The sequence below is a fragment of the Podarcis raffonei genome, chromosome 8 (genome assembly GCF_027172205.1).
Source record: "Podarcis raffonei isolate rPodRaf1 chromosome 8, rPodRaf1.pri, whole genome shotgun sequence".
NCBI lineage: Eukaryota > Metazoa > Chordata > Lepidosauria > Squamata > Lacertidae > Podarcis > Podarcis raffonei.
The window spans coordinates 34,114,954-34,142,685 of record NC_070609.1 but is presented as its reverse complement, the minus strand read 5'-3'; the positions used below and the strand labels follow the sequence as shown (position 1 = coordinate 34,142,685).

Here is a 27,732-nt window from a genome sequence, read left to right as displayed (position 1 = left end):
AAAATCTCAAGGAGCATCCCAGAACCCATGTGCTGAGCACCCGCCCCCCAGCAAGGAAGAGCTGAAAATATCTTTCCATGCTGGGAAATACCAGTCAAAAAGAGCTTTCAAGATTGTTTGCATTTAACTTGCATAATTTCAACCAGCCAGCCTTCAATCACATAAGGTTGAAATCCCTCTAGTTAAAGGGATGTAAGGTGTTGTCATATTGTAATGAAGCCTAGATACTTTTTTCTACTGCTCAGCTCAGCTGCTTCGAGCATGGTGCTGATAATGCCAAGGTCATGGGTTCGATCCCCATATGGGCCACCTGCATATTCCTGCATTGCAGGGGTTGGACTAGATGACTCTGGGAGTCTCTTCCAACTCTACATTTCCATGATTCTATCATTTTAATTTTGTTGTTTAGTCGTTTAGTCGTTTAGTCGTGTCCGACTCTTCGTGACCCCATGGACCAGAGAACGCCAGGCACCTCTGTCCTCCACTGCCTCCCGCAGTTTGGTCAAACTCATGCTGGTAACCTCAAAAACACTATCCAACCATCTCGTCCTCTGTCGCCCCCTTCTCCTTCTGCCCTCCATCTTTCCCAACATCAGGGTCTTCTCCAGGGAGTTATTCTTTGACCTGTTGCAAGCACTGAAGGATACCAAAGACAGGGACCCAGAATACGTTCCAACTTTCATCACCCCCCACCCCTCCCGGGACTCGTGGCTCTTTAACAAGTCCTCCATGCCAAACTGATGTCCCTCTTATTTTGGCAGAAGCTGCCCTGCTGTTCAGCATTCTGTGGCCGACTCCTTCCCCCAAGCAAGTTGCAATTTGGGAGCTTTCTGGGGCGGCACAACAACAGCTCTGAGGCTAAGGAGAGATTGCAGGGAGCCCAACACACAGTTCCGAATCAATTTTATCAAGTGAGTCTCTTGACAATTTTTAATCATCATCTGCACACTTCAGTTTTATTTTATTTTATAAACTACTCCTGATCCCCCTTGCTAACAGAGCAGGGTCAGTGGGCAGTACCTCCCCCTTGGGGGCTGTGGGATTATCTGGGGGGGACACTAAGAGCCAAAAGGGTAGCAGGGGGCTCCTGGAGGTGTAAATGACTATCAGACTATCACTGGATCTGTTGGCTGAATTAAACAAAATGGTTTTAATTGGATTTTGAATAAATGTGCAATTAATTGTGACTGCTTTGAATTTTATTGTGCTGTTATCTTCCTCTGTGGGTCATGCAAACTATTATGAATTATGTTTTTTAATAGTGTATGGTAAGGGGCACTGGGGATGAGTTTATGGAACTAAGAGGGCAGTGGCCCAAAAAAGTTTGGGGACCACTGGTCTAAATCCTAATAGACCTTACTGGGCTGCACAGTCAGGCCCAGTCACACCTTTCTGCCCCCCACCTCCCGAAGATCACCCATGCGGCTGTCTCTGTTCTGAGGGTTTCTGAGCCGTCTCTGCCTGACAGCAAAGGTGATAGAGATTGCCACACCACCTGCACATTGCAAAGCCCCTATAAAGCTGTGAAGGTTGGGGAAGTTGAGGCAGGGGCTGCCTCTCCCAGCCCTGCGTGGCATGTGTGTGTGAGTGTGCCAGCCACACAGTTCCTTCCTTCCTGAGAGACACTGTTGGGCAGATAACGCCTTTGGAGAAGCATTTTGCAATTACCTTGCTGAGAGGGCGAGAGAGAGGAGCGGAGTAACGGCAGTCCTTGAGCTGGGAAGCAGAATTTTGTGTGTTTCCCCCACTCTCTCTTTACAAACTTATTGAGGGGAGGCAGCACATTGGCAGGTGATTCCACTCCAATCTCCAGCGTCGCCATTTCCCAGAATGAACAGAGAGTCAGTGGAAAATAAGCAGAGGTAAGTTCTGGGGATCCCAGATATTTTTTATTTTTTAATTGCTTGCCACTCAATACATGGGGCCATGTGCTCAGTTGTGTCGTCAGATTATGACTGTGTTTTGCCCTGTCCAGGGTCTGCTGTGTTAGAAAATGTCATCCTAAATATGTTCTGGGGCTCACGGGGCATTATTACCCCTTCTTCCTCTGTTAGGTGGTAGTTGTGTGTGCCAGTTGTGGGTGGGAATGCCCAGCCAAAGAAGAATGGCCAGCTGGCATTTTGGTGCTGGGTAATGCTGACATGTAGAGCTAAACATTGTACCAGGAGATAGTTGGAACTCTGCTCCAGATATGTGGGACACAGGACAGCTCTGCTTGTGATGGAAACGTCTCCAGAATGAAGTTGTGGGGTAGAGATCAGAAGAATGGTCTTGCTAGGTCACAGAACTGTCTAGTCCAGACCCCTCAGCACCCACAAGTAAGGCTTGAGGGGATGACCATTTCTTTTTTTTTCTTTTTTTGCCTTGGAAACTGTAGTTTGTTAAGCATTCTGGGAACTGTAGCTTTGCCAGGGGGTAAACTACGTTTCCCAGAATTCTTTTTTTTTTAAGTAATATTTATTAAGAGTTTCAAGATTACAAAAAGAAGGAAAAAAAGTTAAACAAAGCAAAACAATACAATACATGAAAAACAAAAAACACTACTTATCTTGACAAAACAGAAACAAAAAACAGAAACAATTAAAAACACATCCAATATTTCCATATCTTATCTTTCATTTACTTGTTTCAACGACCTCCTCACACCTCCCTTTTTTGTGTTCTAGTTCAGTTAGCTATTTCAGCAAATCCTTTCCATCTTTCTCAATTTTTGTCCTATAATTTATCTTAACACAATCTAACCTTACTTTTTTCCCCTTTGGCCCATTAACAATCTATTTTTACTTAATTCTTTATAACATTTCTGCTGAAGCCATATAACTTCATTCCAGCATCCTTCTAACATTCATTAATTTTACAGTGTTTCTGTAAATAATCTTTAAATCTTTTCCAATCTTCTTCCACCGACTCTTCTCCCTGGTCTCGGATTCTGCCGGTCATTTCCGCCAGTTCCATGTAGTCCATCAACTTTGAGGGGATGACCATTTCCCCCTTTGTCCCCATTGTCTGGCATTAAGGCAGAGTGCCCCAGCACATGGAGGTTCCATTTAGACTCCATGGCTAATAGGGAACAAAAGTGGGACCTCCAACCAAATGTTGGGCTGTACCTCCTTTGCCCCCAAACAGGAGTTTGATTGCTGTTAAATCCTATGCTTGCATTATGTTGGGAACAGAGAGAGGCCAGTGCTGTATCTAGCGCTTGCTTGGGAAAAGAAGAAGAGGAAAACACACAACTAGGAAAGACAAAAATGGCAGGAAAGCAGCAGGCATGCCCTGGACAGATCACTTATTCCCACCAGTGAAGGATTTTGCCAATGGGATGAGGGAGGAATCTGATTCCGTTCTCACTTAAAGGTGAAGCTCCCTAATTCACCCTTTACGAAATGAAGCTGCCCTTTGAAATGGGCACTTCTCCAAATCTTGCAATGTCATTCTCCAGCCAAGTAATGTGTGCAAAAATGCATATTCTGGGATAAAATACATTGAAATGTATATATCAGTGAAAATAACAGACAGAAATGCATGCTATAATAAGAATTTTTTTGCAAGAATGTGTGGATTGGGGAAAACCATGTGCACATTAGGAGAAATTCACACTAAAGCGCTGGCGTATTTCCACGAGGACATTTTGTATTAAAAAAACCCAAATCGCAAGCTGATGCATGGAAAATTTAGAGAACTGAACTTAAGACTGGGAAAACAAGACACTGAGATGAACCGAAACTGACTGACTTGTCCCTCTGTAGATCCCACCCACCCATGAAGGGAGCCAATGACTGCTCACAACATCAGCCACCATTCCAGAAACCAGCCACTTGTCATGGTTGTGGGGTACCCAAGCAATTAGGCCAATCAGACCTGGCATTAAAGAATGAGTGGTGGCCTGTGGGTTTTGCCTCTTTTGAAGTATGCAAGAGTTGTTATTTAAGAGTGGTGATCCTAGCCTACCGACCCACAGAACTACTAAGTATAGGGCCCTAACCCACGCACCAAGTCACAACTCAAATTTCTATCAGCCTCCCCTAGCTGTGAGCTAGCCTTATGCCTGTGAAGTTGCCACAACCCTGTGCCTTATCCTTGGCATTCAGACATGCATCTGTTGCTGGAAGAACTAGCCATTCTGATGGACCCATCACAGCAGCTGAGCTTGGGGCACTTTAGATTCTTCTTCAGGTGCAAGGCTCAGAATGTGATGCAGGATTGGTGGGGTTGTTGTAGAAGTGTCCTTAGTTTTCTTCCAAAATGTTCAAACTACATATCTGCAAATAAGCTAAATTGTGCAAAGCACCTGATGCTTTTTCTTATCTTCAGCTAATTAAATCCAGCAGCACAGTGCCTGGAACTTTTCTCCACTCAAAGTAGTGAAGAGCTCAGAGCAGTTGTTTTTCTGCTATAACTAATGTAAAAAAGAGAAATGGAGCAGAGAGTTGTAGACTTGAGGCATAGCATGACAATCCCTAATTTACCTGTCAGCTCACCAGGGAAGGCCTTCAGAACTATCCCAGTATCAGTGATTCACTCATTGTTTTCGTCTAGCCTTTTTTTTTCTTAGTTCTCCCCAAGAAGGTGAGCATGTGTCTGGCCTCCCTCACCACCCCAGAAACATCACTGGGGACCCACACAATTAAATGCCACACACACAAAGTTCTGCATATAGTAAACTAGCAGGTCAGGAAGAAGCCTAGCCCAGAAGCCCTTCTCTCTGACATATGGGGGGTTACAAATCTACAAGGCCTTCTTCAACAAAGGCATTAGTGCCCTGCTTTCCATCCCAGGCTCAGCTCTGCAGCAGCAACAGGGAATTCCTCTGAGAATGTGAAGAGTGCCTTTCCCTTCCTAACCAGACACAACCCTCCCACACCTGGGATTGAGAGACAAAGGTCACATCCATGCCATACATTTATAGCACACTTATACTACTTTCACAGTCATTACTTTCCCCATCCTCAAAGAAACCTGAGAGCGGAAGTATTTAATGGGGCTGGGAATTGTACCTCTGTAAGGGGCATAGCTGTCAACGTTTCCCTTTTTTTAAGGGAAATTCCCTTATTCCGAATAGGATTCCTCATAAGAAAAGGGAAAAGTCGACAGCTATGGTAAGGGGTCCCCTAACAACTCTTAGCACCCTTAATAAATGGCATTTCCCAGGATTCTTTGAAGTAAGCCATGACTGTTAAAGTGGTATGAAGGTGCTATAAATGTGTGGTGCAGATGTGAATGTAAAATAGAGGCAATCTCCAAAAGAAAGTGGAATGGTTAGTGGAGAACATTAGCTCCCCACCAGGAAGGTGTGTGTGTGTTGCACTGGTTATGTAACACCTGCCTTTGATTCACTTGACCAACAGCGAATCAACACCTGCCCCTTCTTACACAACAGATCTCCTCCGGTGCTGATGCCGACATCTGAACTGGACTTGCAAACTGCCTTTCAGATTCAGTACTGATATCAAGGGTGGCGTAAAACAAGGCTGCATTTTAGCCCCACTCTTACTTAATCTCTACATAAATGACATCGTTCAGGAGCTCTCTTCTCCCTTTCCGCACACGCAGCTCGATTTCTGCAGATGGTGTGGCTCCTGTTTCATTCCCCCAAGTAGGTGTGAGATTATTATTTTCCAAATCTGGAATTTATGGCAATCAGGGAGGTTAATTTGCTCATTATGTTGACTAAATTGGTGTGCATCAAAAGGCATACACAGCATAAGCGGTTGTATAATTGAACAGTGTTGCCCATTTAAATACTTTGGCTTTATCTTTGCAAAAACTCTCTGTGGTGCATTTATTTTGAGGCGGTTAAAAATTCACCTGCCTGGTCATTGCAGGGCTAGAAAGACACTTTATTATACTTCAGACCACCATTCATTCGAATCAATATTAACAGTTTCTGCTGCTCAAACTGTATCCTTCTTGTTGTATAGTACAGCTATCTGGGGGCAGCTCTAGCAGAGATTAATTGGATAGCATCCAAAATAAGGCTGTGTACAAATTATTATTATTATTATTATTATTATTATTATTATTATTATTATTATTATTTATCTATACCCCACCCATCTGAATGGGTTTCCCCAGCCACTCTGGGCAGCTTCCAACAATGATTAAAAATACATTAAAATTTAAAATACATGAACATGATGTTAGCTGCAATCCCTGTTGTTACATGCCACCCCAATCTCCAAATACTAAGAGGTTTTTATTGTCTGATTGACCTTCTGACAATTCTGGAAAGAAGATTCCTGCATTGGACTAGATGATCCTCATGGTCCATTCTGATTTTATGTTGTTGCTGCTGCTGTTGTTGTTTTTAAAAAAGAGGGACAAAAGAATGCATGGATAAGCCCTGAGTCCCACTCAGAGGAGACCCACTGAAATCAATGCACCCGACATTTATCACATTCCTAAATTTCAAAGGCTCTACTCAGAGTAGAACTGACATTGGCTACAACCCTCTGTCAGCATTTTAGTGCAAATTTATCCTGATATGCACATTTTTGTATGTAGTCTTGACTAATTTACACATTTGCAAGACTTTCTCCAAAAATAATGCAAGCTAATACTGTTTTCACTAATGCATGCATCTTTTTGCACACTTTTCCCTAATAAATGTATTTTGGTAAACATTGGCCAGTTGAAGAACTGCTTCACAAAATCTGGATAAGTGAAAATTTTGAAGTTTAACCTAAAATATGTATTTTTATACACATTGGCTGGAGAACTGCATCTATATTTATTTGCTTGTGGGGTGTTCATAAGCCTTCTTGTTATTAATTTGTTCATCCAGCACTTTCCTAACGACACATACACAAAAACCTGTTTGGCTAAATCTGGCTCTCTATAATTGTAAACTATTGATCATGAGAGTTGCTAGCACACAGAAACAACAACTTTTCTAACACAGCTGGATAAATGTCACACTGCTTATGTCAGTCTTAAGGATTAACAAAACTTTGCAACTGCATTGTCTCATCACAGCCTCTGCGTCTTCTGTTCTTCCTGTGTCCCAAAGATGGGACACAGAACTTCTAAAGCCAAGTCATGGATATTTTTGGCATGCCTGAAACCAAACGCAGAGGGCACAGAGCAGCCCAGAACATTGCCTAGCTGGTGCTAATGCCTCGTGATAATCCTCTTTGTGCAATACAAAAGGCGGTGAAATTCTAACTGCACACCTTCTTATTAGATGTGTCCCCTTCCTCCAAGGTAAATCCCACCTAGGTTTAGGACTGGCAGCATTTATTGCCAATCACGTGAGGTGAAAACATCCCCCTCCCCCGCCATAGTGTCACGAAGGGATTTCGAAGTTCTAAGTGCCTGAAAGTGTTTCTCTCTGGATTCAAGGTGATGACAGAACCCTGAGCACCAACATGGCAAGCCCTAAGAAGCCCTGGTCCAGGGGGCAAATGATGCTGCTTCTGGGATGCTCTGCCTGCTTCTTTCTGCTCCCAGGAGGTAGGTTGTCATTCTGCTGTCTAGATGGGGCCAATGTGGGGCATAATCAAACGACAGGTGATCTGCAGCTGATTACTTTTTTTTCTTTTCATTTAATACAATCATAGATTTTTTCTTACAACAAAGTACAAAAAAAGTTTAACTTTTTTTAAAAGGCCACAGGCTGCTTGACAACACAGCAATATAATAAACAATATACAGTGGTACCTCGGGTTAAGTACTTAATTCGTTCCGGAGGTCCGTACTTAACCAGTGGCGTAGCGTGGGGGGTGCAGGGGGGCCAGCCGCACCGGGCACAACATCTGGGGGGGGGGCGCGGAAGAGACTTGAGTGCTAAAATCCACGGGTTAGGGGGCGCAAATTACTTGCCTTGCCCCGGGTGCTGACAACCCACACTACACCACTGTACTTAACCTGAAACTGTTCTTAACCTAAAGCACCACTTTACCTAATGGGGCCTCCTGCTGCTGCCGCGCCACCGGAGCACGATTTCTGTTCTCATCCTGAAACAAAGTTCTTAACCTGAAGCACTATTTCTGGGTTAGCGGAGTCTGTAACCTGAAGCGTATGTAACCTGAAGCGTATGTAACCTGAGGTACCACTGTACTACATAAGCACAGAATTATAAAATTGTAGAGTTGGAAGGGACCCCCAAGTTCCTGTAATGCAGGAATCACACATAAATAATCCAACCTCTCATTGAAAACCTCCAAGGCAAGAGAGTCCACCACTTTCCAAAGGAGTCGTACAAAAGATTAAAAAGGGGTACTTAAATACAATTCATCATAATACTTAACAGTATAGAATAAACAGCTGTGTCAAAGTATTCACAATTGCATGTGCCACCAACCACAAACAGCTGTAGTAGTGCATTTTGCCACAGCTGTGGCAACAGGTGGATTTGTGAGGCCTCCTTCCCTGAGGTTTGGTGAGAGCCATGTTGCTCTCCCAAGCCTATGTGTTGCATAGTGGTTAGAGCATCAGACTAGGACTTAGGAGACCAGGGTTCGAGTCCCCATTTGGCCATGAACCTTACTTGGTGGCCTTGGGCTGGTCACTGCCTCTCTCAGCCTAACCTACCTCATGGGGTTGTTGTGAGGATAAACCAGGGAGGAGAACTACATAAGCCACCTTGAGATTCCTTGGAGGAAAGGTGGGATACAGATAGGATAAATCAATAATAAATCAATAAGTCTTTCTCTCCTTGCCCAGCAGGATCCTTGGCCTGCAGCAGCATCACCACAGACTCCCCAGTGGTTCTCTTGGGAGCCACAGCAAGAGCTTCTTGTACCATATGGAGAAGCTCCTGCCTCATCCGAGACGATGAAGAAATCCAGATGATGTGGAAACTGGACGAAGAGTTCCTGACAGGGACCCAGTACAGTTTACACAATGGGGTAGAAGTCTCCAACATCACCATCGGGCCCATCAATGAGACCGTGACCACTTTGAGCTGCTATGTAAAGAGGAAACAGAAGCCACAGATGATGAAGGTCATCCAGATTCATGCAGGATGTAAGTGCACCCTGGTGCTGCAGAGCAAGGGATGTGGAGCAGGAGGCATCTTTGATATATATGGGCATTCATTTTAACAAAAGAATCAAGGTGGTTTACAATGATAAAAGCAGTAAAATCATGATCGGTGCAAAACTTCCAAAAAGCCACAGCAAAAATAAATCCTCATTAACAAGGGAATCCCGGAAAAGTCCACTGGGGTAAAACGTCTACACTAAAGGGAGAACTACTTGAAAATGATTTACATGTATTTTTGGTTTTTATGGAAGCCGCCCAGAGTGGCTGGGGAGGCCCAGCCAGATGGGCGGGGTATAAATAATAAATTATTATTATTATTATTATTATTACAGATGGTATTTAGCTCCAAGTAGGCTTGCTAAGATGTATAGGACTGAATCAGATGTGCTGGAGATGCAAAGATATAGAGGGAAAGTTCTTTCATATGTGGTGGGCTTGTAGAAGGGTAAAAGAGTGTTGGGAAATGATCCATAATAAATTGGAAAAAATATGTAAAAGTACTTTCCCCCAAAAAAACCCCAGAATCCTTCCTGTTGGGAATAATTCAGACTTAAATTCCCAGGTGTCATAAAAGGTTGTTTATGTATGCCACTCCTGCGGCCCCTGCTCTGTTAGCCCCAAAATGGAAAACAAGCGAGGTCCCAACCAAAAAAGAATGGCAACTTAAGTTGACAGAATATGCGCAGCTTGCAGACTTAACATGTAGAATAAGCAAACAAGAACAACATATGTTTAGAGAAAATTGGAAAATGTTTATTGAATTTATGGGAAATAACTGTGTACAGCTGAAAACGCTAGCAACATTAAGATAAATTCAACAGTGTAATTAAGTTTTGATGGATGTAATAATGGAATACTGAATGGTATAGTTTTTGTAAAATATGCAGGGATTTATGATATGTAGAATGAACCATGGAAAGAGAAGTCATTGATATCTTAAGGATGTAAAAATGAGTACCGGCACTTTAAATTGTCATAGGGACGCGGGTCGCGCTGTGGGTTAAACCACAAAGCCTAGGACTTGCCAATCAGAAGGTCGACGGTTCAAATCCCCGCGACGGGGGGAGCTCCCGTTGCTCAGTCCCTGCTCCTGCCAACCTAGCAGTTCAAAAGCACGTCAAAGTGCAAGTAGATAAATAGGTACCACTCCGGCGGGAAGAGAAGCAGCGTTTCTGTGCGCTGCTCTGGTTCGCCAGAAGCGGCTTAGTCCTGCTGGCCACATGACCCGGAAGCTGTACGCCAGCTCCCTCGGCCAATAAAGCAAGATGAGAGCCGCAACCCCAGAGTCGGCCACGACTGGACCTAATGGTCAGGGGTCCCTTTACCCTTTACTTTACTTTAAATTGTAAAACAGAAAATTTAACAAAAATTATTTAAAAAGAAGCAATGGGGGCCAAGAGTACCTCTCTTAGGAAGCTGACCCTAGATTAGGAGCAGCACAACCCCCCAAAGAGCCTGCGTCTTCTCTGGTGGTGAGTCTTTTGAAGGAGAACTAAGTGTTCATTGTCAGGAGGTAGGGACATTTCTTGAGCTATTCTAGTCCCAGAGTATTTAAGATTTAAAAAGTCAAAACCAGCACCTTTAATTGAACCCAGAAGCCAATTGGTAACAAGCCCGGCCCTACCAAGAGGCAGAGTGAGGTGGCAAACCCTGGTGAGTGGACAGTGGCGGTGAGGCATCAGAGATTAAAGTGGTATGTGCCCCTACAGTTTGCTGTCCACAGGTGGGGTGGCAGGCATTGTCCCATTGCTAGTGTTGAAGGAAGACTTGGCTGCCTGTCAGGTCAGCTTCAACATGTGGATCAGGCCCCTTTGCCTCAGGCAGCAAAAGATCTTGGGCTGAGCCTGACTGGTAGCCTGTAAAGTTAGGAAAGGGTCTACTGTGATGTGATCCACTCTACCATCTCTCTAGTCAAAACTCTGGAAAGCAACCATATTCTTATTGTGGAAACCATTGCAAATGAGACTGCAGCATATCCCAAGCAGATAGTTCCAGAGGATTTTAGTAAATGAGCCAAGCTGTATTCTTCAGGTGAAGGGAGAAATTACCAGGGTCCCTAACTGATCTGCCCTGGATGATAATTCCTTTCTGACAGAACCAGAATGAATATTTTAAAAATGGGGAACATTTCTTATCTTTTACTAGCCAAGTTTTGCATTTTATTTTTCCCCATAGCATTCCAGTGCTTTAGATTTATTGGCATCTGTTGATTGCTATGTTTTAGGTAGGTATCAAATATGTAATTTTATAAACTGCCTCATCTCAAGTGCTGCTACTGGGAAAAGAAGTGCTTGTCTGAAATTCCATTGTATGTCCACTGTGTAATATCAGAGACAAATCTCAAACACAGAATTCAAATTTCATTGGGTGGCAGATGCAGATCTCAGTTCAGCCCCACTGAAAGCAGGGATGCAATTCATCTCCTTCTCTTCTTCTGTCCCCCTTTCCCGCCATTCAGATCCTCCAGCACAACCCCAAAACCTCACCTGCGTTATGAATGTCACCACGAAGAACCTCACGTGCCAGTGGGACCCTGGGCAAGACAGCTTCCTCCCAGTCAGTGTGGCCCTGAAGGGATACCGGTAAGGAAATGTAATTTTTTTAATAGTGTGGAGTGGGGGCAGTGGGGGAACTTTGTCTCCCACATTCTGACCCTGGCTTTGAACCTCTAGGCCAGTTGGCAGATCATCTTATGGGAAATGCCAAAAGTTTGGGCTGGTGGCCAGACAATGAGAATGAAGATTGTAAAATCATACCCTCCAACATTTCTCTGATGAAAATAGGGACGTCTCATTCCATAATGATAATTTTACTATTTATACCTCACACATCTTATTGGGCTGCCCCAACCACTCTGGGCAGCTTCCAACATACAAGGTGTGACCAGAAAGTTTGGTGAATGGTCACAGAAATCGGACAGCGAGAAATATTTGAACATACTTCACAGTAGGCCCCCTCTGATACAATACACTGCTGACAACGTTCATAGAACTGTTGGAAAGTTCTGGAGAAGTCCTCTTTTCGTACTGCTTTCAGTTCCCTCGTCACAGCAACTTGGACATGTGAAATGTTGGAAAATCTGTGGCCTTTCAGTGCAGATTTCAGTTTCGCAAAAAGAAAGAAATCCAGTGGGGCCAGATCAGGAGAATATGGAGGGTGGGACAACTCAGTAACCTCAGTAACTATTTCACACGGAATATGCAATTCTTCCGGGACAAACACAGATCCCACATCAATAACTCACGAACTCTGTCAACATTTGCCGCCGTTCTGCTCGTTGATGGTCTGCCAGACGGAGGGTCATCTTCGATGGTTTGCCACCCTTCACGAAAACACTTAAACCACTGTCTTTCGAGTTACAGCTTCATCGCCGTACACATTTGTAAGCATTTCATGGGTTTCCGATGCTGATTGTATGTTCAAATATTTCTCGCTGATTTCTGTGACCATTCACATGGTCAAACCTTGTATATAAAAACATAATAAAACATTAAACTTTTTTTAAAAAGTAAACCTTCCCTATACAGGATTGCCTTCAGACAGCTCAGGGGTCAAGTAACTCCATGCCCTCCAACTTTTATCCAATGAAAATAGGGACATCCTAAGCAAAAACAGGACATTCCGGGATCAAATCAGAAACCAGGGTGGCTTCTCTAAATCAGGGACATCCCTGGAAAATAGGGATACTTAGAGGGTCTGTAAAATTTGGCAGTTTTGTACCTCCTTGAACTGAGTCACCCAGCACGAGCACATTAAGGCACTGATTTGTGGAGTTCAGTGCTCCATTTCACCCACCCCTGCGCATGGTGGGACCACAGAGAAGTCAAAGGTACTTCCTCCTCTGGCAGCCACTGACTGACTGCTCTTTTGGTGTTCCAGGAACCAGGGTGTGTGTGAAGTCCCCACAGAGGCCGTCCCCACAAGCTGCACCCCACTGCCTGGGCAGAACTCCTGCACCATTGGCCGAGAGAACCTCCTGCTCTACCACCCCATGATTTTCTGGCTGTCGGTGAACAACGCCCTGGGAGAAGTGGGCTCTGAGCCGCTGTGTGCAGACCCCATCGATTTAGGTGTGTGGAGGCAGAGGCAGCGGAGTCTGCCCTGACTTTGCATCTTTTTGCAGCACTTCTGCCTGAGGTGGGGAGTTTGGAAATGAAAGATGCAAATGCTAGCTGAGGCTTGCCATAGAAGAAAAGCCTGGCTGGATCAGACCTTCAAGATCAGACTTTAACACACACACCACTGCCCTTGCCTTAGCTTTTTGCCCTGCACTTCTCATTTCAGCCAAGCTGGACCCCCCAACCATCCACGCCATGCAGTCCATCCCCGAGGAGACTGACTGCATATCTGTCATGTGGGAAGCAGGGAGAGACAGCGAGCACATGCACCAGTTATGTGACCTAAGCTACCAGGCAGAGGGTGACCAGGAGTGGAAGCTGGTGAGTATTCAGTGATCTGTGTTTGCCTGAGCTTCAGTCTGGACTAAGGATTCTGAGCCCCTGTGTTCTGATTCGATACATGATGTCCAGTCACGGAACATTTCAGGATTTGGGCCTCTGCCATTGGCCCTTGAACTCTGAGTCGTGATTCGCAGCTTGGAAGTCTGGACAGCCAATCACGTTGGGAGTGGGAGTGGCCCAGGCTTTCAGGAATGTATATAAGCAGTTGCTTTGCCCCTGTTTCCCAGTTATGTAGTTCAGTAAAGGTTCTTGCTGTTATTGCTGTGTCTTGCCTCATGGGAACTCACCTACACTTCAAGTATCTCTTCCAAACAGAGAGCCAGGAGATCAAAGCAGGCCTCCTCCTGCTGCACACACACCCAGTTCCATTGCTGAAGGGGTTTAGCTCTCATTCAAGGGCAGCTTTTTGATGCAAGAGAAAGCGCACCCCCAACTCCCAGGACATCCTTGGCTTTGCTGTTAACCCCTTGATGACTGTTTTATTTACTCATTTATTCCCATATTTACCAACCTGAAAGTGCAATAACAGGGTATTACTTCATACAGTATGCAAAGCAAACAAACCATAAATAATCAGAGGAAGAAATGCTGGCACATCAATATAAATCAAGGCATATTTCCCAAGCTGACGTGGATGGTGGATGCTGAGCTTCTAAGAAGCACAGGAAATAAAGTCCCACCAGGTGTTCTGAATCCTCCAGCCCCCTGGAGACATGCAAATATATGAAGTCCATAAGTTCTTCTACCAAAAAGACAAATATAGATTTCTCAGGGTTTTCCATTGCTGGGTGCTTGGATCCTAGCTGCTGGTAGCATCCATGTCAAAAGTTCTTTAGTGCAGCAAGTTTTCATGTTGTCTATCCACATATTCAGTAATGATAGTGTGAACAGAAGGTTTAATAATTTTAGGTATTTCTTGATACGCCTGAGACCAGAATAATGACAAGATGGAAGAATACCTGTTCTCCTTCGCTCCTGTCCTGTGTCACATCCATCATCCCTAAAACACACACACAGCACCTGGTCCCTTATCTTCACACTTCTTTCCCAGGCTGTTTCCTGGCAACCGGCAAGCCAGGGGCTCATCAGCTTCGTATTGGCCCTGCCAGCTTCTATTGCTGCTTTTTCTTTTGCTCCAGTTGTAGCCCTGCTGTTCAAATAAGCAAATGTGCTACTGAGCTATTTTTCCTCCAGATCAGCTCACCCACAATTAGCTACGATTTGTCACCCTGCCAAGCACAGCCTGGTTGGGGGCTTGCAGTGGTCTAGTTCCCCTGTTACTGGCACATCAAGGGTGCAAGTCACTCCTCTTTGCTCGTGCTCTCTTACCATACCTTACCAGTGATGTCTGAGGCAGCCTTTGCCAATCAGATGCCCTCCAGATGTTCCAGACTACAACTCTCATCAACACTAGCCAAGGCAGCCATTCTGGACTGCAGCCATCACCAGCCCAAGCCAATGGAGCCTTTATGGACTATAATTCCCATCAGCCCAGCCAGCATGGCTGTGCTGGCCAAGGGCACAGAGTTGGTGAAGGCTGGGCTCTGAACACAGGGGTCAAGGAGAAATTCTATTCCATTCACTTTGAAAGCCAAATCTATTAAATTTGCACTTTCTGAAACGATATGAGAACCTTGAAATTTGCACATATCCGGATTTTGTGATGCAGTTCTCCGACTGACCATTGTTTACCAAAATGCATTTATTAGGGGAAAGTGTTAATTACAAAGAATATATTAGAGAAAACCACAAAGAAAAATGCTTTATTTTAGGGGAAAGTGCTTACAAAGTGTGTACTTTACTCAAAACTGCAGACAGAAAGTTTGTTTAGTAGGATAAATTTTCACTCTAATTCTAACAGAAGGTTATCAGATTTTTTTCAATGAATCCAGGAACACTTTTCAACTTCAGTTGCAAGGGATGGATTTTGTCAGGGGACTGATTTGTAAATCTGGGGACAGTCCCTGGGAAACGGGGACATCTGGTAACCTTACTCTAACACTTAAGGATTTCCAAAAAGGATTTTTGTTAAGGCACAGATTGCTGGAGAGCTGCATTCAGATTGGGAAAATGAGAAAGGGAGAGAAGTGAACCTGGCAGATCCTTCCATCCCTACACCCAAGGAGCCAATGGCACAGCAGCCTTGGACGATTGGCTGTTATTCTTTGTAGAATTGTAGAGGTGGAAGGGGCCCATCCAGTCCAAGCCCCTGCAATACAGGAATCACAGCTCATTCTCATTCTCGCTTTTCACCCCCCAGGTCCACAATATCACCAACCCCACCTGGGAAAGGCAGGAAGTGTGGCGTGTGCGGCACTGCGGCTTCCTCTTTGGGACCCTCTACCACTTCCAGATGCGCTGCCAGAGATTTGGTGGAGCCGGCTACTGGAGTGACTGGAGTCCAATGGTGAACTTCACCACCCACGAGAAAGGTGGGCAGAACGGAGGGGCAGTTTCTTCCGAAATCCTGTGGCCCTGTTGTCAAGGGGGAAGCAGGGCAGGGGGCTAGTCCAGAGCCCCTCCTAAGCTCTTAACTGAGAAGCTCATCCAAATAAGAAACCAGGGGTTCCTCCGTTCCCTGTGCTGTTGAAGGGTTTTGAGTGAGCCAGGAGGAGTTGCTGGGAGGCAGCCTCAGAACCACTCCGGCCTCAAACCATGGAGGGAAAGAGTTTATCTGCTCATGCTTTCGTACAGCTGTTCTGTTCAAGAGCAGTTTCAAAAATAAAAGGACCGCCAAGGTACCTCCAGCAACAACCATTGAAAAACAACAGGCTACCTCTTTTCCTTTGGGCTGACAGAAACAAAATGGAAGTCAGGGGTGTCATGAAAGGCAGCACCCAGGAAAGGATCACTTTCCACCACACATGTAAAAAAAAAACCAGCCACCCACACAAGGCAGTTTAGTGTACCCACAGTCAGGTAACTTGCAATTTTGTATTATTATTGTTATTATTGATAATAATCTCCTTTTTTCAGATCAGTACTCAAGAGACAAATTAAAACAACACAGATAAAATACGGAAGGCTAAAAACATACAAAAGATAAGAGTTTAATTACTTTCGAACAATTATCTTCCATATGTTTTTAGACTTCCTAATTTATCTGTATTGTTATAATTTGTGCCTTGAGTACTGATCTGACAGAAGGGCAGGATATTATTATTAATAATAACAATAATTAATAGAATTAAGACAATATAAAAAACCAGCTCTGTTAAAATACAGATAATAAAACAGCACAGCAGTATTAAAAGCTATTGAAAAAGAGTCAGTTCCCAAAGGCCTATAGGAATAAAAAGGTATTTAGCTGCCGGTAGAAGGACTACAAGAAGCCAGTCTAGCATCTCTAGGGAAGGAGTTTGAGAGTCTGGGAGCAGCCACCAAGAAGCCCCTCTCCCACATCCCCACCAAGTGTGCCTATGATGGTGTTGGGACTAAGAGAAAGGTCTCCCCCAAAGATCTCAGAACCCAGGGAAGGTTTGTATGGGAGAATATGGTCCTTCAGACAGCCTGGGCCTATACTGAATTTTCTTCCCATGGATGGGAAAGTCCAAATTTAGCGGTGGTGGGAGTGTGGGCTGCCACTTTAATAAGGATACGGTGTGGACCCTACCACAACAAAAACAAGAGAGACACAAGCAACTTCAAATTCACATTAAACTCCAGTGTAGATGGACCCAAAGCCTCTTTTTCTCTTCCAGCGCCTTCAGGAGAGCTTGATGCCTGGTGGAAAGTGAAGACCAGGGAGGCAGAGGCAAGAACGGAAGTGCAGCTGTTGTGGAAGGTGAGGGGCGGGGGACTACATTGCAGAACTCAAGGCCAACCAACCTCCCGCAACCTGGTGCCTTCCAGATGTTTTGGACTACAACTCACATCAGCTCCAATCTGACCATTCCAAAACATCTGGAGGGCACCAGCTTGTGCAAGGGAAGAAGCCCTCATGAGATCTGTGTCTTGCAGTCTTAGGAGGCATCGTCATAAGGTGCAAGAGGCTAATCCAGGGTCTTCTGCTCCCTCCCATGTTGGATATAATGTGCACTTTTGATTCACTCATTAAGCAAGCAACCCCTTACAGTAAAGTGGGCAATCAAGAAATGTTGGGAGATTCAGGTCAGGTCAGATAAATGAAAGGACTTTGTCACGCAGCTAAACATAGTTAAACTATGCAACTCGCTGCCACAGGATGCAGTGATGGCCACCAAATGTAATGGCTTTAAAAGAGGATTAGACAAATTCATGGAGGAGGGGGCTGTCAAGGGCTATTGGCCATGATGACTCTGCTCTGCCTCCACAGTTGGAGGCAGCAATGCTTCTGAATACTGGAAACCACAAGAGTGGAGAGGGCTCTTGTGCTTGAATCCTGCTTGCGGGTTTCCCATTGGGGCATCTGGCTGGCCACTGTGAGAAAAGGATTCTGGACTAGATGGCCCATGGGCCTGATCCAGCAGGCTCTTCTTATGTTCTTCTGTTCTTATTGTGCAGCCAATGAAACCCAATGAGGCCCATGGGAAAATCTTGGGTTACATGGCCACCCTCAGCACCCGGCGGCACAGCGGGGAGCCATCGCCACTGTGCAACACCTCTGAGACATGCTGCACTTTCTCACTTCCACTTGGAACCCAGAAGATTTATCTCATGGCCTACAACGCTAAAGGCTCATCTCAGCCCACTGAAGTCTACTTGTCTGAGAAGAAAGGTAGGAGCCTCCTCAACCTGGGGACAGCTCTCCTGCAAAGAGTCACTTTTACACACCTTTTTCAATACATTCACTGTCTCAAGAATATGAGCGTATTCCCTGCCAGCTGCAGGATTTTTGGGTTTCCCTCTCTACAAGTCTTGGGGCTTGGTTTTTCTGTGTGCCACAGTTTTCTGGGTTTTTTCCCATCTTGGATATTCATCTCTGTTCTACTGCTTGCCATCCACACTAATGGATGCAACTTGACCGAGGGTATCAGGGTGGGTGAGCAAGCCCCTCACCTCAATTACTCCCCTCCCTCCCTCTCTCTCTCTCTCTCTCTCTCTCTCTCTCTCTCTCTCCATTCGTTATCTTCTCTTTGGAGAACACACACAGGTATTTCTGTACGTATCCAAAGATTTTCCAAAGATAGGTACAGGATGGGAGAAATGGGCAAAAGGGGGTTGTGCTTTGGATTTTTAGAATTTTAAAAAAGCGTATACTGAGGTCTTGCATAGGTCTTTCACGACTAAGGCACAGCAATGATAAAGAGGCCAATTGCCATCTCCAAGCACACGTATGTACTGTGGAGATCGTATAGAATTGTAGAATTGTAGAGTTGGAAGGGAGCCAAAGGGTCATTTAGTCTAACCTTCTGTAACGCAGGAGTCACAACTGACAGATAGCCATCCAACCGCTGCTTAAAACCTCCAACAAAGGACAGTCCGCTGCCTTTCTGACCATGAGAGCCGTTTGAAAGTGGAACAAGCTACCTCAAGAGTTAGAATCACAGAATCGTAGAATTGTAAAGTCAAATGGGATCTGATAATCATCTGGTCCAACCCCCTGCCATTTCAGGAATCACAGCTGAGGAATCCCTGACGTCCAACCTCTGCTTAAAATCCTCCAGTGAAGGAGAGTCCACCACCTTCCGAGGGAGTCTTCTTTCGCTGGAGGCTTTTAAGCAGAGGTTGGGTGGCCATCTGTCTGAGGTTCTTAAGCTGTGATTCTGACCCTTGGGGTCATTTTCATCACTCTATGATTCCCCCCACCCCATCACCAGTTTGCCTTCCTATGCTCTCTTGCCTATAATTCTAACCATCTCCCCTGCATCTTCTGATACTGTCCGTAGGTCAACCCGTGCCCAAGTTCCAGGCCTCCCCTCACAACGAGACAAGCATCTGGGTGCACTGGGATCCCCCAGCGACACCAGCCAGGGGCTACATCATCGAGTGGCGCAGCATGACCTCGGCGGAAGACCCATCCGACGGCAACCACGGTCACAACAACATGCGATGGACCAAAGTGCAGAGTGGTACCGTCACACATGCTCTGATCCAAGGTGAGAGGGGGAGAGAGGGCTGGAGCCCTTTCATCCATTGGAAGAGCCACTTGGGAGACAGAGGAGGGATGCCCGTTAGTGGGGTAGGAGAGCTGAGAGTCCCTCCACACTCTTTTCTGTGAAATGGGTACATATCATCCCAGATTGTTCTTCAGGCCCAGTCACCAGCTCACCTTCTGATGTTCTGGCTCCCATTCTCACATCCACGGACAACCTTCCCCTTCTCTCTTTCAGAAAACGTGAAACCTTTTCAACGCTACAACATCTCCATCTACCCACTCTACAGGGACAGAGTGGGGATGCCCCAGTGTTTGGAAGTTTACACCAGGCAGAAAGGTATGGCCTCCCCCTGCTTCTGCTCAGCTGCCATCATCTGGGGATCTGCAGTCTTATTTAGATGCATAAAACTATCTTCCTTCCAACAAAACTGTTGGATCGCTCAGCATCTTGGGAACCATCCAGACTGATGTGGGTAGTTGCAGGGGGAAGGTTCTTTTCTGCAGCTTGTAATTGATACAATAATAGTGCATTAGTTGTGGATTTATGTTTGACCATCCACACGCCATTCTGCTTTATTAGTTGTTCTGCAGAGCTTGACCAGTGTTACCATATTATTGCCGTCTGGAGGCAGAGGGAAACTCTTGCGCTATTGTGCAACAAAAGCCAGACAAGCCCCACCCCCTGATATGCACTGATTGGAAACGAAGCAGTATGTCTGCCCCAAAGAGTATTGGAATCGCTTATAACTGCCCTGATACCATCATGAGAACACACAAATGAATCATAGCAAAGACATCTCTGGATGGTCCCCTTAGACTTGGAGGATCCCCCCCCCCCGATATTCGCGCCCCACAACTTAATTTCCAAAATTATAAATTCCCATGCTATTATTTGAGTTAACTCTGAACCTTTTTGGATGCCAATTCCTCTGATTGAGTTAGGGGGTGCCTGTGGATGTACAGTGGTGCTGGAAAGATACTCTGCACATGTTCAGGGACTATCTTTCTGAGATGTAGAGCTAAGAGCAGCTTCCAGGGATGACTCCTAGCAAGCCTTGGTCCAGATTGCCTTTCTCAGGTTGGATTCACACCATGTGATTAAAGCGCACCCAATGTGCCTTTAAAGTGCCTAACTTCTCCCCCCAAAATCCTGGGAACTGTAGTCTTCCCCTCCCTCACAGAGCTGGGACTCAAACTACCATTCCCAGGATTCTTTGGGGAAAGCCATGTGCTTCAAAACTATGCTGTGCATCTGCCCTAATAAAACCCATCAGTCCCCCTGCAGCCTCCTGGTGACCCTGGTCTGCTGGTGGCAATAGTAATAACCCCCCTTTTTCCCCTCTGCAGCTCCATCTGACACCCCCAAACTCCACCCGGGGAGTATCAGTAAGTCCACAGCTCAGCTTCACTGGGAACCCATCCCAGTTGAAAAGCGGCATGGCTTCATCACCAACTACACCATTTTCTGGAACGGCACCAACGAGGACCTGAAAAGTGAGTCACACCCATACATTCAGCCCCTCCCAGTTGTGTCACTTCATATCCCCCCAGCAATGGGTGGGAGGACCCAGAATTGCCCAGCCATTGTACAAGGAGAGCTCAAGTTGGGCTGGAAGAAGGGATCTGCGTTGCTGCACAGATGGCTGGGTGTCTAACTTCACCTCTGGTCAACAGGCCTGGAGGTGTAGTGGATTTCTTCAACAGCCCCACCATTATGATGTTTAAGACAACTTTACCTGGGGCTTATCCACACTTACCTGTCCTCTGCTCTTTCTAGGCATGCTCCGCATTTTAAAGCTCCATGTCCAAAGGCCCGTTTTTTGTTTTTGCTCTGGAGCTACTACTGTTTGCTCAGATTGAGTGCTAAAGAGCAGGTGTTGTGGGAAAGCTCTGGGGGTCAGGGGATGCTCAGACACAGAGCTTTTAAACACAGGCCTGTGCCTGGAATGAGTGGGGCAAGAGATAAGTGTGGATAATTCCTTGGTTGTAGCAATAGCCTCTGGAAAGCCCACAGAAGTGGAGTCCACCAGCCTATAAATCACCCAGGCTTATACTGAGGCTTTCCCTTACCTTAGTTTTACGCATGTGTAGAAATTAAATCACATAGGGCTCATGCACACTTCTGTTTGTTTCTAGTCAGGTATTTGATAGGTTCTGTTTTTGTTTTGTTTTGTTGTCCTGCCACTTTCCTCAGAAAAGCCCACTTTTTACTGCTCAGTTGGAACAAACGTCGATTGGGTTTGCTGCAGATTGGCGTTCGTTCTGATTCAGCAATAAACTGCAGGTTTTCATGAAGAAAGCAGTGAGACAAAAAAAGAAAGCTCTTGGACCCATGGCTAGAAAATTGGAAGAAATTGCGGGGGAAACAGAAGTGTGGGTGAACCAGTTCTTGGAGGGAAAGCTGGATGTCTGATTTAGTGAAGGACAGGGTGCCTACTTACTATTGGGCTACGTACCTCAAGGGTGAGATTTTCCCGCACAATCTCGACACATTATACAGTCCGAGTAAGCAGATTCTCCTCACTACATCCTTTCACAATCTCTTCTATGCCTTTCTATATCCCTTCACATGTAGGCTACCTATCAAAGCATATACAGTGCTATAACTTCTACTGCATAGGGTTTCATATAGTTTCTAAAACCTACTGGGCCAGAACAACATGAGTCCAGCTTTCATAGGTTAGACTAAGGGCCACATTGTCCGAAGTGTTGCCAGGTGGCCTTTTGTCAAATCCACCCACCCTCTGGCCTCAGAGCCCCCTGCCTCAGCTACACTTTCACCCTGCGGGGGCTAAACATGGCTACCTTTTTCCTAGGTGCTGTCGTGAACTCTTCAGTCGACACCTTCACCATTGTGGGCCTCTGGCCTTCCAGAATGTACAGGGTGCACATCATGGCCTCAACAGTGGGTGGGAGCACCAACGGTACCATCCTCACGTTCTATACCAAGGCGATTGGTAAGGAGAACCATAGGACGGAGGGTGGGGCTGGGTTCATGGGGGTGGTGGGCTGTCCCCGTGCTCTGACTCTGCACTTGGGGGTAGCAGTGTTTCTGAATACCAGTTGCTGGAAACCCCAGGAGGGGAGAGGGCTCTTGTGCTCAGGTCCTGCTTGGGGGTTCCCCATTAGGGGATCTGGGGAGCCACTGTGAGAACAGGATGCTGGACTAGAGGGGCCTGATCCAGTGGCTCTTGTTAAGTTATTATGTTTTCAGCTGCATTTGGGGTGAGCAAACACCTCAAAAAGTTTGGGAGGTGGATGCAGATGTCCAGGTAGGTGGGGCAAAGTAAGGGTTTCTTTAAAAACTTGCAGTTTTCTGGACTGTCCTTTAAAAAGAAAAAGAAAAAAAGATTTGTCTTTTCTGCAGATAATGGCCTCTCTGTGCAATGAGGAGGCCACTTCTGCCACCATCACTGCACACATGCTCAGAGTGGGGCAGCAGATACCTCTGGAAATGATGGCTTGAGGCTGCAGCCAGCTAATGATGCCCATGCCAGGCTGAACAAGTCCAAGTGCACCCCATCCTCCTCTCTCTCCTCCAGCCCCAAATGCGGAAGGTCCTCTTAACATGCCACCACTATCACCTGGGCTTACTCCTCTGTGATCTCTCTCTTCCAGATGACATGGACCTCCCCTTTGTCTACATGCTGATTGGACTCCTCTTGCTGGCAATTATTGTCCTGGTCATCTGTTTTCAGAAGAGCAAGAGGTGAGTGTTGGGAGGAGCTGCAGAACTCATCCTGCTTGTCATCTCTGAGAGCAGATGAGGAAACAGAGTTGCTGCCCAGAGGGCCTCAGATAGGAAGTGAGATATTTGCAGGAGGAGGAAAGGAAGAGACCAGGGCTTGGCATGTAAGTAGGGAAGAAGCAGGGAATGAGCATGAAAGCAAAGGACAAGGAGAAAGAATGAGTCGGGACTCAGAGTAGGGAGGGAAGGAACAGTCAATTTCAGTTATTTAGGTTTCTCATTTTCCCAATCTTAAGTTCAGTTCTCCACATTTTGCAGCAATTTGCAATTTTAAAAAAATCCTCATTAAAATTCATCAGCATTTTAATATGAATTTCTCCTAACAAACATATTTTATATACTGTACTCTTTTGACTGACATACACATTTGTGCAAGAATATAATGCACTTGTGTATGTTAATTTCACTAATATATTCATTTTTGTGCGAGCTTTTTACGCACTTTTGTGAACATTGTTTGAGTGGATAACTACATCACAAAATTCAGATAAGTGTGGATTTCAAAGGATGGAGATTTCCTATGCAATTGATGTTGCTCTCCTATTTGGATTTCAAAGCATATGACTATCAGGAGGGGAAAGTGTGGGACAACAGTAGTTGGACGGGGTGGGACAATGGGGAATGAAAGGAGGAGCAATAAGCTGGGCTCTTAGTGGTTGAATGGGAATCAGGCTGACACAGCGAAAGCAATAACATCCTGCCTTTCGTGGGATGTCCATCCTGCCTCCTGGGATGTTGAGTCTCACCAGATCTCTCTCTCTCATGTGACCCACAGGATGAAAACCCAGTTCTGGCCCAGCGTCCCTGACCCAGCCAACAGCAGCCTTGGCAAATGGGCACCAGCCATTCTGCAAGAGGTAAATGTAGTGTGGGGGGTAGAGTCGCTTGGGCTTGGCCTGCTGCCCCTCCTATTCCTCCCCTACCTGCGCAGGCCTTTTGGAATACTGACCCACATTTTACACACATCTCAGCTGCAGTGTGAGTCATGGGCAGGTGGCACGGCTGGGAACATGGGCAGCCCCTCTGTCCTGACCCACCCTGAGTTCTGCACATCACGAGCCCCACATCGCATAGTAGCCACAGCAAGGTATCAGCACATACTGACCCCAAAGGTCAGCAGCCACAGACCAGGAATGTTTAAGGACATGGGCCTCAGCTGTGCTTTGTTGGCTCAGGTCAGCCTTTGCCACCCTCCTGTCTTCAAGCCTAATTCGACCACAACTTCCATCAGCTGCAGCCAGCACTGGCACCAGCATCTTATGGCTATGCTGATGGCAGTGGAGGTCCAAAGTGTCCAGAGGGCACCAGGTTGGAGACAACTGGTCCAGATGAATACATGGATGAATCCAAGATTATTGGAGTTTTCTAGCTATGAGGAAGAACACTACAAAGCCTTCATGTTCAGAGACCATCTGATGCTGAGGCCTCACCGGGGATGGTTATTCCACCTCAAGGGATGATGGGCCTTTCCTCTCACCCAACAGCGGGGTGACCTGTACTGTGGCCATTAGCTGTTAACTTGACCTACTGCCTTCTTTCCCAGGAGATCCTCCAGGCTCCAAAGTCGTGCGAGCTCAGCCCTGTTGTTGTTTCGGCCATCTTGGTGATTGAAGCGGATGAGAAGAAATGCCTTTCCTGTGGGAAGGGGGAGCCTGCTAAGGCCCTGGAGGATGGGTCAATGACAGCTTCCTTGGAATCTTATATGGCTAATGCTGAGACCACTTTGCCAACTGGTGACCCAGCACCAGCCTCTTACATGAACAGCCCAGAGTCTGTCCAGTACGCAAAGGTGTTTGTGGACAGCTACTGCAGCCAACAGAAGGCCTCGCCCAGTTTCTACACGCGCTCCAACTCCACGCAGCCCCTCCTAAGCGACAGGACACCAAGCCCAAAGCCCTACGAGAACCTGTGGTTTCACAGCGACCATCCAAACAGAGAGCTTGACTACAGTTGTCAGGAGGATGCCGTTTTCCTGGACAGGGCCCTGTTAGATTTCCCGTTGCTCCAGGGCCTCAAAATTGATGGGGATGAAGACCTGAGCAACTTCCGAAAACTGTAGAACCTGGTTGACAGGGGGAGCATCAAACTGGAGCTGCTTGTGGCTTCTTGCATTCTTCTTCTCCTCCTTCACTGGAGGAAGCACTGAATTATTCCAGCCAAACATTCAGCCACCTAGATTTTGTGTCACCCTAGAGAGACTAAGAAAGTGGAGCGGGTGTTGGGGTGGTGTCTCCTGAGTGATGCCTTTTGCTCCCCTTTAGGGGAAGGGGTGTATCTCAGTGGAAGAACATCTGCTTTCCATGCAGAAGGTCAGTATAAGGCAGCTTCCTCCATTTCGAACCAAGAAGAGACAGAACTGCAAGGAGCCCTGACTTGGGTTCTTTCCCTTTCCATAACTGTGGCCCCCTATTCAACCCCTGCTGATGACCTCGTGCTGTCCCCTGCTGCTGTGACCCTGGACCTGCATGGACAACCCACCTCCCACCTCAAGTCTACCAAGCACCTGCAAATGGAGACTCCCTTCTCTTCCCCATGTGGCATGGTCTCTGCGGCTCAGAAAAACAGGGGCAGCCCATACCTAAAGGCAAACTCCCTGGGCTGGCCCCATTTCTGGGGACATCTGCCTCTGCTGTGCAAAGGTGTTGGGGAAAGAAGGAGCAGCCGTGGAGAAGCTGCAGAAAGCACAGTGCCAGCTGATGAGAGCCACAATCCAGAACCTCCCAAGGTGGGGAGGAGGGAAAGGAAGAGGCATGAGAAAAAGAGCAGCCCGAGAAACTCAGAATCATCATGAAGTTGCTCCTTTCTCATTTCATCAGTCAGCTTTGTTTGCTAAAAGCCATCGCAGTCGTCACAAAAATGAAAGAGGTCAGGCCAGGGTACATGCTAGCATAAAGTCGTATTGTGCAAAGGAAATACTGTGTTGCTCCTTCTGTAGCAGGAAACAAGGGTGCCCACAAAATGTCATTTTTTGCCTGAAAGGGTTTGGAGGGGAAACCAAGGAGCAGCTTGGAGAACTGAGAAGGGGAAACGGGTTTTTCCCTGTTTAGCACAGCCTGAGCAGGAAGTCAAAGGGGATGAATGTTCCCAGAAGTAGGGTTGGGAACGCCAGTTTTCTTCAACGTGTTTACACCCACTGCTGCTGTTTATTTATCATGTATATGGAACATTGCAAATTAAAAGTGCTCCACAATTCTCCTTGTGTTTGTCATCGTTGTAATTCTTGCACTCTCCCCCTCCCACAACACCCGTCACGCAGAGATTGCAGACAAGAATTGGCTGCAGCCCCTACCCCATCTTTGTTGGGTGGAAACTCAGCACATGATCCCTAAAGAACTTCCTAGGAACTTTGGAAGATGCGGGTCTCATAGTTCTGTTGCAATCTTTGGTGGTGCACCAGGGGGTAGGGAGCAGGGGGAGCATCATCTATTATTTTCTAGCTTTTCCCTTCATATTCTGCCAGTGCATCTGCAAACCAACCCAAGCAGTTGCTATGGGGCAGTTGCATTTTTCAGGGCCCCAATGAAGAAGAGTGGAATCAAAGCATGCTCCACGTCAGGCCACTTTGCAAGGGCACAGAAGGTGCTGGTGGGAGAGTGTGAACCCTCTTGCTCAGATCACATGCAAACCTTTAAGGCAGTTGCAGTCCTCCAGAAGGGATGGGGGAGAAATTTGGTTTGCGTTTAAAGGTGACACTGCCATATTTGTACTTCCTCAAACAACATGCAATTTGAAATACAGCTATCCTTCCGAATTCACACTTATCCAAATTTTTAAATGCAGTTCTCCAACCAAGCAAGGATTACAAAAGTGCATATATTAGGGGGAAATTGAGCATAAAAATCAATATATTAGTATTCAAAAAATTACTTTTAAAAGTGGTTGAAAACACAACAGCACAAAATAAATATGAAAAATGTAAGTCAAAATCCAGGATAGCTTGGCCAGACACATACATTTTAAAAGGCATTTAAAAGTCATTGGAGCTTTAATTAACATTAGAACTGAACTAGCTCACTATAAATAGAGCTTGCATACAGGGAAGGGCATTACTGCACCAAGACTATATGACACCTCTGTTTTAATTCCCCTTTCACTACCTGTAAATAAGTGTATTGGCAGTGCTAAAGGATTTTAGTGTGGAAACAACCCCAGAGTTCCTTTAAAGGTAGGTCAAGGGTCCCTCACCAACCAGCCACTGAACAGGTCACAAAAATATTATTCCCACAATTAAAGGGAGACCCTTAGCTTTGCTGGTGCAGCACCTCTTGGGGGCACCTAAGATTCCTGGTTCAGCCTACACCATCTCTGATTAAAATCATTTTGGATTTAAAAAGCAATGCATATGTCACATCTGCTACAAAATAATGGTTGATGGACACAATCCCAGCCAAGTACACCAATCTGCAAATGTTTTTGGTGTAGCTGTCTCAGGCTGATGGGAGTTGTAGTCCAAAACATCTGACAGGCACCAATTTGGGAGAGGTTGATGTCTGCAGAGAATCCTGGGCCAACTGGCCGCTCCCAGC

General features: G+C 46.0%; 1 protein-coding gene across 3 annotated transcripts; it reads left to right on the top strand.

Moving 5' to 3' along the window:
- Positions 1 to 703: 703 nt before the first annotated feature.
- CSF3R (colony stimulating factor 3 receptor) lies at positions 704 to 26,401 on the top strand. Of its 3 annotated transcripts, none has more exons than XM_053399144.1 (17): positions 704 to 911; positions 1,772 to 1,862; positions 7,339 to 7,449; positions 8,665 to 8,964; positions 11,441 to 11,564; positions 12,862 to 13,052; positions 13,267 to 13,421; positions 15,703 to 15,874; positions 17,144 to 17,226; positions 17,925 to 18,138; positions 19,250 to 19,459; positions 19,694 to 19,795; positions 20,806 to 20,952; positions 22,275 to 22,415; positions 23,077 to 23,167; positions 23,982 to 24,063; positions 24,750 to 26,401. In XM_053399144.1, the coding sequence occupies exons 3-17, from the start codon at positions 7,365 to 7,367 to the stop codon at positions 25,263 to 25,265; spliced, it is 2,613 nt and encodes an 870-aa protein (XP_053255119.1). In that variant the 5' UTR covers positions 704 to 911; positions 1,772 to 1,862; positions 7,339 to 7,364; the 3' UTR covers positions 25,266 to 26,401. The 3 variants fall into 3 exon arrangements, with proteins under 3 accessions (XP_053255119.1, XP_053255117.1, XP_053255118.1); XM_053399142.1 differs by having other exon boundaries at positions 8,662 to 8,964; XM_053399143.1 differs by lacking the exon at positions 704 to 911 and having other exon boundaries at positions 979 to 1,862; positions 8,662 to 8,964.
- Positions 26,402 to 27,732: the final 1,331 nt, after the last annotated feature.